We start from the raw sequence: 13,155 nt of genomic DNA, 5'->3' as shown, positions 1-13,155 counted from the left end.
TTGTTAGAATCCACATCAAATTGCACCCACTTATAGATACCAGCTGACTAAATACCCCAGATTTCACCAGGATCCATTCATTACTGCCTGGATCTATGTCTTTGTCCAAATCTGCACCAAAAGTTAATGGGGTGTACTCTATTCAACCAACCAACCAACCCACAAACAGCCATGGGTGAAAACAGTAAAAGTAGTTCAGGAAAACATGCTAATATTTAGGGTATGTCAAAAAGAAAAATGAATAGTGAAACTTTAAATGTCACGTTATGCACAAAATGATATTTAAAGCATTTTGTTATGTTTCCTGCAGCCAATCCCGGCGCCCTCAGGTCGGACATGTGTGGACGTGGAGGGCTACTGGGTGGCCCAGGGTGAGATGGAGACAGCTCTGGACCCAAGCTACATCCTCACCACCTCAGTCAAACTCAACCTCCGCGACCTTGCCAGAGTGGTATCTGCAGGGTAGGAACACTGTTGCCCAGCCTGACCTCTTGTCCATGATTTCCCCCAAAATCAATGGTTCATCTATAAATGTTCATTTTGTCAGAGTTAATTCTGGCCCTTTCAGAAGACATGGATCAAAGTGCATCAGGACAAAAATGTGGTTGGACTGAATTTCCCCAGAGTCAGTGACCTGCCAAGCAGGAATCGATTAGCTTTTATGTCTGTGTATGGCTTCTGTCACGGACAGTCTGAGCTCCTAGATAGATATTATTAGAGTTTTTAGATAAAGCACTAGTGAGGTCCAACGCTGATGCTGGGTGATAATGTCTGGCACACATCGATCGTCGAGTTTACCAAAGGTGTTGGATGGGGCTGAGGTCAGGGCTCTGTGTTGGCCAGTCAAGTTTTCCCACATCAAAACATTTTTTATGAGGCTAGCTCTGTGCAAATTATCAATGCACGATGCAGCGTTGATATTTTCCTTGAATGAAAGTCATGAGCCCAAATCCTGAAAAATAGTCTCAGACAAATGTACACAAAAATATGTTGACATGGGTGTTCATATCAGTGTCAGTGTTCACGTGATCATTCTCTCTTACATATACTTGTTCACCAGCTAGTCCATAACTGCTTTTATGGTGCTGAGCAGGTGCTGTACAGTGAATTTATCAGAAAGTTTTTTTGAAAATCACTAACTGCTGCTGATGGAACACAAGTTTGCAGGCCTGAAAACCAAAATAAGAGGAAAAAAGAGGCAGCAGTCAGCACCTCAGAAGTGCTTTAAATATTCACAAATTATTTCCATTCCCTTCTACTTCAATTTTGTTTTGATCAGTTGTTAATATAAGACAATACTGATCGTGCAGCTTTAAGGCATGAATTATTTAATCATTAGATCTAATTCACTAATTCACAACCAATAATAGGAGAAATATAAAAATCTACATAGGATGCTAACACTCAGCTTTGACTCCCACCACCTGTATGACTAAGTGACCCCGCACTACTCACTTGGGGTTTATTAGGTACTCTCAGGTCACAAATCAATAGATCTCTCAATGATTTGGCCTCACAGGACTCACCCGGTGCTGATCCAGGGAGAGACATCTGTGGGGAAGACCAGTCTGATCCGCTGGCTGGCTGCAGCCACAGGGAACCAGTGTGTGAGAATCAACAACCACGAGCACACCGACATCCAGGAATACATAGGCTGCTACTCATCAGACGACAGGGGCAAACTGATGTTCAAAGAGGGTACGATTTCTCAGGCTAATCTGTTTTAATTAAGAACCAGCTTCACATTAATTAGGCCATTATACAGTATGTCATACTTTGAATAATGACTTTTTTTGTTGCAATCGAAGCCTGACGAAGTGTAATACTGATTGCAAATATACAAAGTATATTCTATTCCTCTCGAGACAACCATCTACTGTTACAGACTGTAGTAGCATTTCCCCAGTCAGCCCCTTTCCACTATTGAACTCTGGCATCCTCCCAGACAGTCATTTGTGTGTCAATCTGCTCTAGGTGTTCTGATAGATGCCATGAGGAAAGGCTACTGGATCATCCTGGATGAGCTGAACCTTGCCCCCACTGATGTTCTTGAGGCTCTCAACAGACTGCTTGACGACAACAGGGAGCTCTTTGTGGCTGAGACACAGGAAGTCATCAAGGCTCACCCAAGATTCATGCTGTTTGCTACCCAGAATCCCCCTGGTCTCTATGGTGGTAGAAAGGTATACCATTCATTCAGTCTGAGTTTTTTCTGATGGCATGGTTACAGTGTGGTTACCATCAGATTCACTTTCACAAACACGTCAGACCGATATTGCTGATGCTTGGTAGATGGGTATCAGTGATGTTCTGGGTGGTTTTAACCACTTGCTATAGAGCCTTCCGTCAATGTGTGATGTTTCCTGTCAGGATCCTCTCTATTGCTCCTCGGTAAAGGTTGACAAGGAGTTGGCGTGGGAATTTAGCCGTCTTAAAGAGGTCATATTATGCAAATTTTCAGGTTCATACTTTTATACTATTTTGGGCGTCCTAATAGACATACTTACATACTTGAATTTTCAAAAAACACATTATTTTTCTCATATGGTGCATTGCTACAGCATATATATATATATATATATATATATATATATATATATCTCATAACCTGTGATCAAAACATAAGAACAGTTAACAGTAATCTTTACTAACTGGTTTCCAGGTGCTCTCCAGGGCTTTCAGGAACCGCTTTGTGGAGCTGCACTTTGATGAGCTGCCCAGTGGAGAGCTGGAGACCATCCTCCACCAGAGGTGCAGCCTGCCTCCGTCCTACTGCACCAAGCTGGTCAAGGTTATGCAAGACCTTCAGGTAACTGGACACTCTTGTATGGTGCTGTAGAACTGTCTGTCTACCCTGTGTTTGACCTACCTGTCTTGGGTGATCCTAACTACATTTGTGAAATATGTTCTCCATGTCCAGTCCTTACGCAGAGGATCATCTGTGTTTGCGGGTAAACATGGCTTCATCACCCTCAGAGATCTGTTCCGCTGGGCAGACCGCTACAGGCTAGAGGAGCAGACGGAGGTCTCTCAGGATTGGCTGCAGCATTTGGCTGATGATGGTGATGATTGTCTGACATTAAATTCACCAGCCGACACTTGTTCTCCATTAAAACTTTAGATAAAACTGTTGTTGTCTTCATCAGGGTACATGCTGCTGGCAGGACGTGTTAGGAAGCCAGAGGAAGAGGCCATTATACTGTCCATGTTGGAAAAGCACTTCAAGAGAACGGTGAACCCTGAAAACCTGTTCTCTCAGAAGCAGGTCACCAGCCAGTTCAGTAAGTGGACCATAATGCTTTTTCAAAATTACAGCACTTTCCTTTTTTTGAATTTGAAACGGCATGTTGGTGTCTCTTCTTGCCTTACAAGTAGCATAGTCTTCCTCTTACAAACAAAAAGGTCAATTCAAAGTGAATAAAAAGCTCCCTTGCTCAGTTGTTGCCTTGATGCTCTGATTGGCAGGTCCCTTCATCGACAGCATTGCCGGAGTTCCAGAGGAGTTTCGTCATGTGGTGTGGACACATGGCATGAGGAGGCTGGCTGTGCTGGTAGGACGAGCGCTTAGATTCGGAGAATCCGTGCTGCTTGTAGGAGACACTGGGTAAGATTCAAATGTTACTGTTGGGCCCAATTCATTCTGTCTTATTTTACTCCTTGTCATTGGAGTAAAATGGAGATAATAATTTTTCCCCTGCTAGCTGGGCAATAATAGTCAGCCTACCACCTTGATACATACTGAAGTATCCCAGCTACTGGACAGACTGAGGGAGTTTTGTACTGATATACATAGTTCCCAGACAATGAATCTCAATAACTTTGGTTTCCTCTAGCGCCACCATCAGGTCAATATTTGTAGCTTGCACTTTATAGTAACCATAATTATTATAATTGATATAATGTATTAGTTATAGTTAATTTAGTCTTTAATCTTGATCTTCAACAACCTTTTAATTAAGAAGTTGTAAAGGTTTGTAAACATCACTTGCAACTTAACAATAAACAATCGCTTCATAAAGGGTTTAAAAAAACATATCATTGTTTTTTAACAGTGTAATGACTATTAACTAAAGTATAATTTACTATAAATGCACAATTTATTGATGATGGTTATTATAAAGTGTTGCCGTGTTTTCTGCTAATTAGTTTATGCTAAACTAAGATGGTGAACATTGTTAACATTATACCTGCCTGACATCAGCTTGTTAACATTGTCAGTGTTAGCGTGCTGATGTTAACTTTCAGCTTAAAACACCTGGATACAGCCTCACAAAGCTGCTGGCATGGCTGCATATACTTCTTCTGTATCCTATTTGACATCACTATTACATACTATACAATCAGTCACAATTAACTCACTGCATGTGTGTATATATTTTTATCATGGTCTTTGTCCTGTTTCCTCACTAGATGTGGAAAGACTACAATCTGCCAACTGTTTGCTGCTTTGGTTGGACAGAAGTTTTTCTCTGTCAACTGTCACCTACATATGGAGACGTCTGACTTCCTGGGAGGTCTGCGACCTGTCAGACACACACATCAGGTACTGATGACTTTTTTTTTTATTTGGAAAAATGTCAGAATAGTCTTACACCAAGGTTGTTTTGAGCTGGCAGAAGTGAAAAAGATACATAACAATACAAGCTGTTGTTAACTTTTTTATAATTCTGAAAAATACCATCATGCTTGTAGAAAAAAAGAAATGACAACCAATCAGACATATTTGATACTCTAATACTAGTGTGTGTGTGTGTGTGTGTGTGTGTGTGTGTGTGTGTGTGTGTGTGTGTGTGTGCGTGTGTGCGTGTGTGCGTGCAGAATGATGGTGAGGACGGCAGGCTGTTTCAGTGGCATGACGGCCCCTTGGTGCTGGCCATGAAGGAAGGAGGAGTGTTCCTCATGGATGAGATCTCCCTGGCAGACGACTCAGTGCTGGAGAGACTCAACAGGTAGACACATGCATTGTTTTTAGCCCTTTCCCGCTGCCTTTTCATGCCGTCTGTGTGAAAGTTACAGAGGGACAGTTTTGGTCCACCTCTGATCCACCAACGGAGGTAGTATCAGAGCCATAACAGAGGCAAGACGACCTCTGAGTGTAAGGGTACGCTGGCAGCGTGGGGAAGGGGTGTGACGTTCTGATGACGTTCACAGTCTGACAACTAAACACATCCTTTCATCACATTTAAGAGAAATGTCCCACACTTCAACCCACAATAATAGTCAACAGCAAGCCAGACAGCTTTCTGCTGGCAGTGATTATGTGACGCGATTTAGAGAAAAAACTTTAACTCACAATGTCTTCATTGCCTTCCACTATTGGGTTGTTGTAGTTACTGTCTCTGGCATAATGATATAGAGAAAAATCACCAAATTCAATGAGGAAAATTCACCATGATGGTCAGCCCTCCTGACAGAGTCTTCAGTGAACATCCCTCTCTGAGAATGAGAGCCAGGCTGCTATTTACTGACAGCAATTATGTGATGTAATCTGGAGCAATGAACTTAACTTTGTGACTTTCCTACATTTTGTGCTTGCATGCATTTTGAGCAACAGAATCCGCAATGACACACTGCCACATATTCATCCACATACAGTTAAATGACAGATTAAGAGGAGCCTCTGACAGTGTGTTGTGTTTGTCAGTGTTCTAGAGACAGAGAAGTCCCTTGTTCTGGCAGAGAAGGGCAGCGGAGACAATGATGACGTGGAGCTGATCAGAGCAGCTGCTGGCTTCCGTCTGGTTGCCACCATGAACCCCGGAGGAGACTTTGGCAAGAAGGAGGTAGATAAAAAAAATAAATGTTCCAGCGTTGTCAGCTGGGCTTTGGATAAAGGTGATACAGCTGATACAGTGCTAATAAGTCAATGCAGCCCTACCTGCCTACTGTTTACAGAGACAGTTTTGTATTTGACTGATTCTATTGTGTTTGGAGGAAGAATGTTTGTCCCAATGATTTAACATTCTTTTTAAAAATGTATGAATTTGTTTTTAAGAGGAATAGACCAGAACTGTATGTAGGTAGAGTCTCACTCTTGTGCTCGTCTGTTTTTGCACAGCTCTCTCCTGCCCTCAGGAACCGTTTCACAGAGATCTGGTGTCCTCAGAGCAACAGCCGCAGTGACCTGGTTCAGATCATCCAGCACAACCTGCGCTCAGGCCTCTCTCTCGAAGGTAAACTAGCTTCGAGCCTAGTACACCAATACTGAATCAAGTTTTGGTTAAAGTCATTCACTTGTCCTGATAACAATTTGTTAAACAGCTCATGAAATAAGGTTTATTTCATATTATACCATAATTATTTAACTTTTTTGGTTTCTGAACAATTAAGACCCGTTGTAACTTGTACATAAGCATTATTACACAACCACTGCATCATAATTGTTGCCGATAGTCTGAATCATTTCCCGTAAAAGTAACTGATAATCAACACCTTCTATTTGATTTGATTCAATATCAGTTCAGTTAGAGATATCAGTTACAATACCAATTTTGCTTGGATATACAAGAGATTGTGAAAAACCCTAATATGAAATATGAAATATTAAGAATTAAATAAAATGGTTGCAGAGATAAGTGGCTAAAATTGTCTTATGTAGACATGGATAAGAAATTGTTATGATTTTAGCATCTAAGTATTAAAATTCTTTAGTGAAAGAAAGAAAGAAATGACAGATATAGTCCCATGTATTTCATCAAAGAAGAAAAATAGTTGCACTTGAATCCACCATGAAATCCTTGTCCACGCCCACATGCTTTGCTGTAAATCAATGTGGATTTCAGAGTTTATGAGATGTACCTGAATGTACCATGTGGTCCAAGCCCTTATGCCGTGTTAGTGAGTCTCGACTGACTGTTTTAGTACAATGATTTAGTAACATCACTGACAGTTATCATCTTATTGGTTGAACATTGACAAGTCAAAGCTGAAACTGATCGAACTTCAAATCTTACAGCAAGCGATGTGAACACCCAATGTAGCACTGCCATACAGCTCAAGGCCATCGCTCTCTCTCTTGGAAAATAATGGAAACAGAGTTTAACTGCAATTAATTGTGCTATATAAAAAAACTGCCTTGCCTAGTGAGAATATATACAGATGTGAAAAGTGTTGTTGATGTGGTTTCTTGGTCTAAACACAGGCGGCGATATCGCAGAGCTGATGCTGGACTTCATCGAGTGGCTGACCAGACAGGACTTCGGCCGGCGCTGCATACTGAGTGTAAGAGACATCCTGTCGTGGGTTTACTTTCTTAACACTGTGTGTGAGCGGGATGAAGATGGCTTCATGACAATGGGAGCCATGGAAGATGAAGAAGAAGCAGAGTGGGACCTCAGACTGGACACTGTGACCGCTTTCATTCACGCAGCATGTCTGGTCTACATAGACGGCATCGGCTCCGGTAAACTCAGCTTATTTTTGAGAATTTGTCTCTGAAGGGAACTGTTGAAGACATGTGATCTGAGACTACCTTTTCTTGCAGGAACCACGGTGTCCTGTGCAGACAGTGCCCTGCTGGCACGCCGGCTGTGCCTGGGCTTCCTGCAACAGCGGCTGAGCAAGATGACCAACCTGGATCAGGAGATGCTGGACGCCCTCAGAGTCTATGACAGCAACGTGCCGCGGGAACCCCAGTGGGGGGAAGATTTCTTCGGCATTGACCCCTTTTACATTGCCTTAGGTATCAGCTTCATTTAATTCCTAACAGATTTATAAGATGCTGTGTTCAGATTGTTTTTTTTTTTGGTCATATCTTCTGAGCTGTATATTACACATTCAAATGCTTTATATCAACACATTCCTTACACAGAGCTGCATCTACTGGTGTCAGCCCACATTTGTAACCTGAGACTAGGATACAATATGTAAGATTTCCTCATTAAAATGTCTAGAAACGACTAGACCGTTGCTATATATTTTTTTGAGTTGTATATTATCCGAACCATCATGTTAGATTTAAATCAACAGTGGTGGTTGTTTAATGGTGTGTTCACCACCAGCAAGGCATTTATCGCCTGCTGGAACATTTTTGTTTTTTTTGTGTTACTCCTGCGAGTATTTGTTCACCCCAAACAGCCAGATTACTGAACATAAGCCGTATGATAGCAAGCAATGGCACACACCAAGGTTTGGTGTGTCAGGGTGTTGAATTCACTTTAGCCTCTCACTAAACTCAGCACTCTCCTCTATGTAACATTACGTTCATGACATAAAGTTGATTTCCCCTTCAGCTCCAGTCAGCAGCCATCATTACAGAACATAAAACCCGACAATGTGGATCACCTCTGCAGACTGCTGCTGCAGTCAGGTTTATAAACAGGAGTGAAGATAAATCAACTTTTGAATCCCTGAAGTTAAAAAGTAATCTCTGAGCTCTCCCTGTCCCATCAGAGCAGAATTAGATATGACTCCAGGTGTTTATTCCTCCAGAAGGTCTGGCTCTGTTCCCGACTCTTTTCCAGAGCTGGCCGGCTCTGAGCAGTTGAGCAGCTAAAATTGATATCAATCTCACGTCTCTTGCATTAAGTAACTTATGGACTGCTTTGAAAAAGTTTTTTGCCCAGTTTTTTTCTCCATATCCCACTCCTGTGATATTACTGTATTAAATAGCCAATTCAGATTCTGCATGATAAGCACTGGTTATCATATACTTCTTTTGTGTTTCAATCAAATGGGCATTTCCTTTGTATGTCCCCCCAGGGCCTCAGACCGAGAGTCGTAACCTGTCAGACTATGCCATCGCAGCGGGTACCACTGCGGTGAATGCCCAAAGGCTTCTTCGTGCTCTGAAGCTGCAGAGGCCTGTGCTGCTGGAGGGCTCACCTGGTGTGGGAAAGACCAGCCTGGTGGCAGCGCTGGCGAAAGCATCTGGAAACCACCTGGTCAGAATCAACCTGTCGGAGCAAACGGTAAGCCTTTATATAGTATTCAGATTATTCTATTGGTCTGCTGAAAGAATTTCAAATGGCTGTAATGCTGATGATGTGCACTCTCTGGCAGGATGTGACGGATTTGTTTGGGACAGATCTCCCTGTGGAGGGAGGGAAGGGAGGAGAGTTTGCGTGGCGTGACGGCCCCCTTTTGGCTGCTTTGAAGGCAGGCCACTGGGTTGTCCTGGACGAGGTAAGGACCACTTGCATTTGAACAGTTTTGTACACTAGTTTTTGTGGCTCGGAGCCTGCTTTGTTTGCAGAAAAATTGTTATCTGATGGTGCTGATGAAATCTGCAATATTACACTGACTTGTTTCTCTTCTTCCAGCTGAACCTGGCGTCTCAGTCGGTGTTGGAGGGTCTTAATGCCTGCTTTGATCACAGAGCAGAGATCTTCATTCCAGAACTGGGAATGAGCTTCCAGGTTCAGCAAGAGAAGACCAAGATCTTTGGCTGCCAGAACCCCTTCACTCAGGGCGGTGGACGTAAGGGACTGCCCAAATCCTTCCTTAACAGATTCACTCAGGTAAGGAACAGTCGAGATGATTATATATATCTCTGAATAGAGAACTGAAGGGGGAAACAGACAGAATGTTATTGCTGAGCAAAGTAATCACGTGATCTGTCTGGATTCCTTTTTGCTTCCAATCATGAAATCTAATTCCATTCTCAGGTTTTTGTGGACCAGCTCACAAGCAAAGACATGGAGTTCATAGGAGACTCCATTTTCCCCAACATTGATAAGGAAATTGTTGCTAAAATGGTGGAGTTCAGTAACAAGGTAGGTTTTTCTTCCATTACTGTAGTATGACTGACTGTCTGTGACTTCATATGCTGAACTTAAGCCTGACTCTGCTGTACTAACTGAAGTCTGTCTTCAGGCAGTGTTTCACATGTTTAAAGCTGTTGAGTCAAATGACAGGTTAAAGGTTATTTGTGCCTTCAACAGCTTGTCCAGGAGGTGTGTGTGGAGCGGCGGTGGGGTCAGAAAGGAAGCCCCTGGGAGTTCAACTTGCGTGACATGTTCCGGTGGTGTCAGCTGATGCAGGCTGACCAGTCGCCAGGATTTTTCAACCCAGGCCAGCATGTAGCTTTGGTGTATGCTGACAGGATGAGAACGGAGACTGACAAGGCTCAGGTAAGCTGTTTCAGCACATCAGACATCACTTTGCTAGCACTTGAGGGTCCACAGGAAATGTAATCTGTATATCAATGAAATAAATCTGTTCAATCAAAATGAACAGGCTATATAATATATATTTTTGTTTTATGTTACTTTTTGTATAGTGTCCTTTTACACTTGTTCATGTGTTTGTGTATATGTTTGTAAAGTGGTTCCTGAGAAGTAATGTAGAATGATTCTAATTGACTTAAAAGAAAGTATTTGGCACCATGGACCATGGCAGTGTGTAATGTCCATTTGCACTGAAATAGTTTGCCCCATATTTAATGTAAAGATTTTAAAGAGTTCAATTTCAGAGTCCTCTGCTTGGATGGCAATCTTGAATTATTGGTGTCCCACAGTGGAGTGAATTCGGCCCACTACTGTTGTTAGTATATGTAAATGACTTTAAATGTGCTTCTGCTGAAAATATATTTCATATGTCGATGACTCAGGCATTTTGGTTTTGTATAAGAATGTGAACACATTGAAGAGGATCTGAAACCCACTGATAGTTATTTAGGATGTTTTTTAGACACTAGTCTGGATGCAGAGGTTATGGCGTTTAAGATCTAGAAAAGGGGAAAACAGAAAAAGGTTTTTAATTTGAAAAGCAAATTGAATCGATAAAGAAAGTTTGAGACTGTGGGGCATTTCTCTTGTTTTAAGTTGTTTTGACTAATCCATCTGGTCATGGTTTGCAGGTCTGGGAAAGACATTTAAAGGGAAAACATGGGTCTCTTTGAACAAGTTAGTCAGGGTTGTGTTGGGTTTCTAGTTACTTTACAGATTGCACGCTACATCGCCACATACATTTATTCAATCGCCAATCATATATACAGTAAAAATTAAGTCATTTCTTTATATAATCAGAAAATTGGAGAATATCTTTTCTGCATTCAGTGGCCTTCCCCCATTTTCTCTTAGTTGTTACTAGTGGATTTAGAAAGCCTGTTTCCACTTTTATTGTAAAAATGAACCCTGTCTTGTCCCACACAGGTGCTTTCAGTGTTCAGGAAGGTGTTCGGGGAGGACTTTGAGCCTTACAGCGGCTCCAGAGAATTCCACATTACTCCACTCAACCTGCAGGTTTGTAAAACAAAACCACTCAATTATATTTCTCAGCAGCAAATGTTTTGAATTGTATGGACAAAGTGAAGGAGTTCTTCTTCCATGGATTGCCCCCGTAGGTGGGCTTTTCTGTCCTGCAGCGCAGCGGCGGAGCCCCTGTGGCCCTGGATCCCCCTCTGTCCATCACACATCAGGCACTGCGGCCCCTGGAATCCCTGATGAAATGTGTGGAGAAGGGCTGGATGACAATACTGGTGGGGCCCACGGCCAGTGGGAAGACCAGTCTGGTGAGACTGGTAGCTCTGCTGACAGGACACCGCCTCAGGGTCATGGCCATGAACAGTGCCATGGACACCACAGAGCTGCTGGGAGGCTTCGAACAGGTAACCAGACTCTCAGATTTCTAGTTTGCCAAACTTCTTTTTAACTGAAAACATCCGGCCACATCATTCTGCACTCTCTTTCTTATTTCAGGTGGATATCATGCGGCCATGGCAACAAGTGCTGGAGAGCGTGGACTACATAGTTGCGATGGTTATAAGGCGTGGCCTGATGTCGCTGGATGTTGGCATCCAGGACACAGAGTTCCTGCTGCAGACATGGGGTCTTTTCTGCCACTGGCTGAAGGAGGAGGGACTCCAGAGAACTGAAGGAACCATCAACTCAGAGGCCCTGAACAAGCTGGAGGTCATCATCCTCCTCCTGCAGAAGCTGAACACCAAGCTCAAAGTGTTCACTGGTAATGGTCTGATAACTGAATACTTCCTGATATAAATGAAAATGCTTCAATCTTTTTAATTTCAGTTTGTCTTGTAAGTCTAAGAATGTTTGTGTTTGTCCTCCAGACATGTCCAAACTGCAGATGGATTTCACGCTGCTGAAGGAGCGTCTGGCTCAGCTGGAGGATGGCTGGACAAACGGAGGCTTTGAGTGGTTGGACGGTATGCTGGTCCAGGCCCTGCAGGCTGGTGACTGGCTGCTCATGGATAATGTCAACTTCTGCAAGTGAGGAAAAAGTGCATTCTTCTGTGTGTATTTTGTGTGCTGGTATGGGATTTGGGAAAAAAAGGCCACGCCACATGGCTGGATTTCACAGAGGGATTATTAATTAAAAGACACCAAAAACCCCACACATAAGAACTGAGAGCCAGAGAGCTATGCAGACTTTCTTGAAATGCTGGAAACACTTAGAGCAGCACTGAAATTAGTGCATAATATTATAAAATTGTATTCATATTCATATAGAGGAATTAGTGTTTTTGAATAATAAAATAAACAGAGAAATGAAAAAGATAGCAACTAGATCAACTACCCTGTTCTTTTAAAAAATACCAATAACAAAAGCTTCTTATGCATAGATGGACAATATATGGGAAAATATTATTTTGGAATTTGCTTCAACCAATCCAAACAAAAGCTGACTATTGTTAGACAGATATTTACAGAAGCTATGCATGTCTGGAAAGTTTAGAAATGAATGTCCTGAAAGACACCTAATTTCTAGCCTGAAAAAAAACACACTGAACTTGCACTAATCATCTGTTTTGTGCTTAGTGCCTCTGTCCTAGATCGCCTCAATGCTCTGCTGGAGCCCGGTGGATCTCTCACCATCAACGAACGTGGTGTCATAGACGGGAAGACCCCCAAAATCACCCCTCACCCTAACTTCAGGTAGTACATAGAATAACCGTTTGTTCACTTTGTGTGTAGCTGTCCATGCTCAGCTGATGTGTGCGTGGCGGTGTAGGTTGTTCCTGACCATGGACCCTGGGCATGGGGAGCTCTCCAGAGCCATGAGGAACAGAGGGGTGGAGGTCTACATCCCAGGGGAACATGAGGGAGTCTGCTGGGACACACTGGACCTGAAGACCCTGCTTCACACGGCAGGGGTGACTGGGGACTGTGTGTGTGACCTGCTGATTGAAATACATAAAAGCATCAAGTCTGCCATCTGGGGTAAGCACTGCATGATGACAGCAAATTGATTTTC

The 13,155-nt window shown here is 42.7% G+C and overlaps 1 protein-coding gene across 2 annotated transcripts in view; it reads left to right on the top strand.

The window, feature by feature from the left end:
* Window positions 1–13,155, top strand: part of mdn1 (midasin AAA ATPase 1) — a 63,241-nt gene that overhangs the window by 16,600 nt on the left and 33,486 nt on the right. For both annotated transcript variants that reach the window (XM_084376886.1, XM_084376885.1), the window contains 24 exons: window positions 311–462; window positions 1,520–1,698; window positions 1,975–2,183; window positions 2,663–2,809; window positions 2,921–3,062; window positions 3,147–3,281; window positions 3,466–3,604; window positions 4,411–4,543; window positions 4,819–4,949; window positions 5,645–5,783; window positions 6,059–6,173; window positions 7,142–7,402; window positions 7,484–7,681; window positions 8,701–8,909; window positions 9,001–9,123; window positions 9,261–9,458; window positions 9,606–9,713; window positions 9,882–10,070; window positions 11,094–11,183; window positions 11,285–11,548; window positions 11,640–11,904; window positions 12,011–12,170; window positions 12,720–12,836; window positions 12,913–13,121. In XM_084376886.1, coding sequence (XP_084233012.1) covers window positions 311–462; window positions 1,520–1,698; window positions 1,975–2,183; window positions 2,663–2,809; window positions 2,921–3,062; window positions 3,147–3,281; window positions 3,466–3,604; window positions 4,411–4,543; window positions 4,819–4,949; window positions 5,645–5,783; window positions 6,059–6,173; window positions 7,142–7,402; window positions 7,484–7,681; window positions 8,701–8,909; window positions 9,001–9,123; window positions 9,261–9,458; window positions 9,606–9,713; window positions 9,882–10,070; window positions 11,094–11,183; window positions 11,285–11,548; window positions 11,640–11,904; window positions 12,011–12,170; window positions 12,720–12,836; window positions 12,913–13,121 — 4,012 coding nt within the window. The remainder of the gene's footprint in view (window positions 1–310; window positions 463–1,519; window positions 1,699–1,974; window positions 2,184–2,662; window positions 2,810–2,920; window positions 3,063–3,146; window positions 3,282–3,465; window positions 3,605–4,410; window positions 4,544–4,818; window positions 4,950–5,644; window positions 5,784–6,058; window positions 6,174–7,141; window positions 7,403–7,483; window positions 7,682–8,700; window positions 8,910–9,000; window positions 9,124–9,260; window positions 9,459–9,605; window positions 9,714–9,881; window positions 10,071–11,093; window positions 11,184–11,284; window positions 11,549–11,639; window positions 11,905–12,010; window positions 12,171–12,719; window positions 12,837–12,912; window positions 13,122–13,155) is intronic.

Source organism: Pagrus pagrus, assembly GCF_965226575.1.
Source record: "Pagrus pagrus genome assembly, chromosome: 16".
NCBI classification, from domain to species: Eukaryota; Metazoa; Chordata; class Actinopteri; order Spariformes; family Sparidae; genus Pagrus; species Pagrus pagrus.
This window is presented reverse-complemented; position numbering and strand designations above follow the sequence as displayed.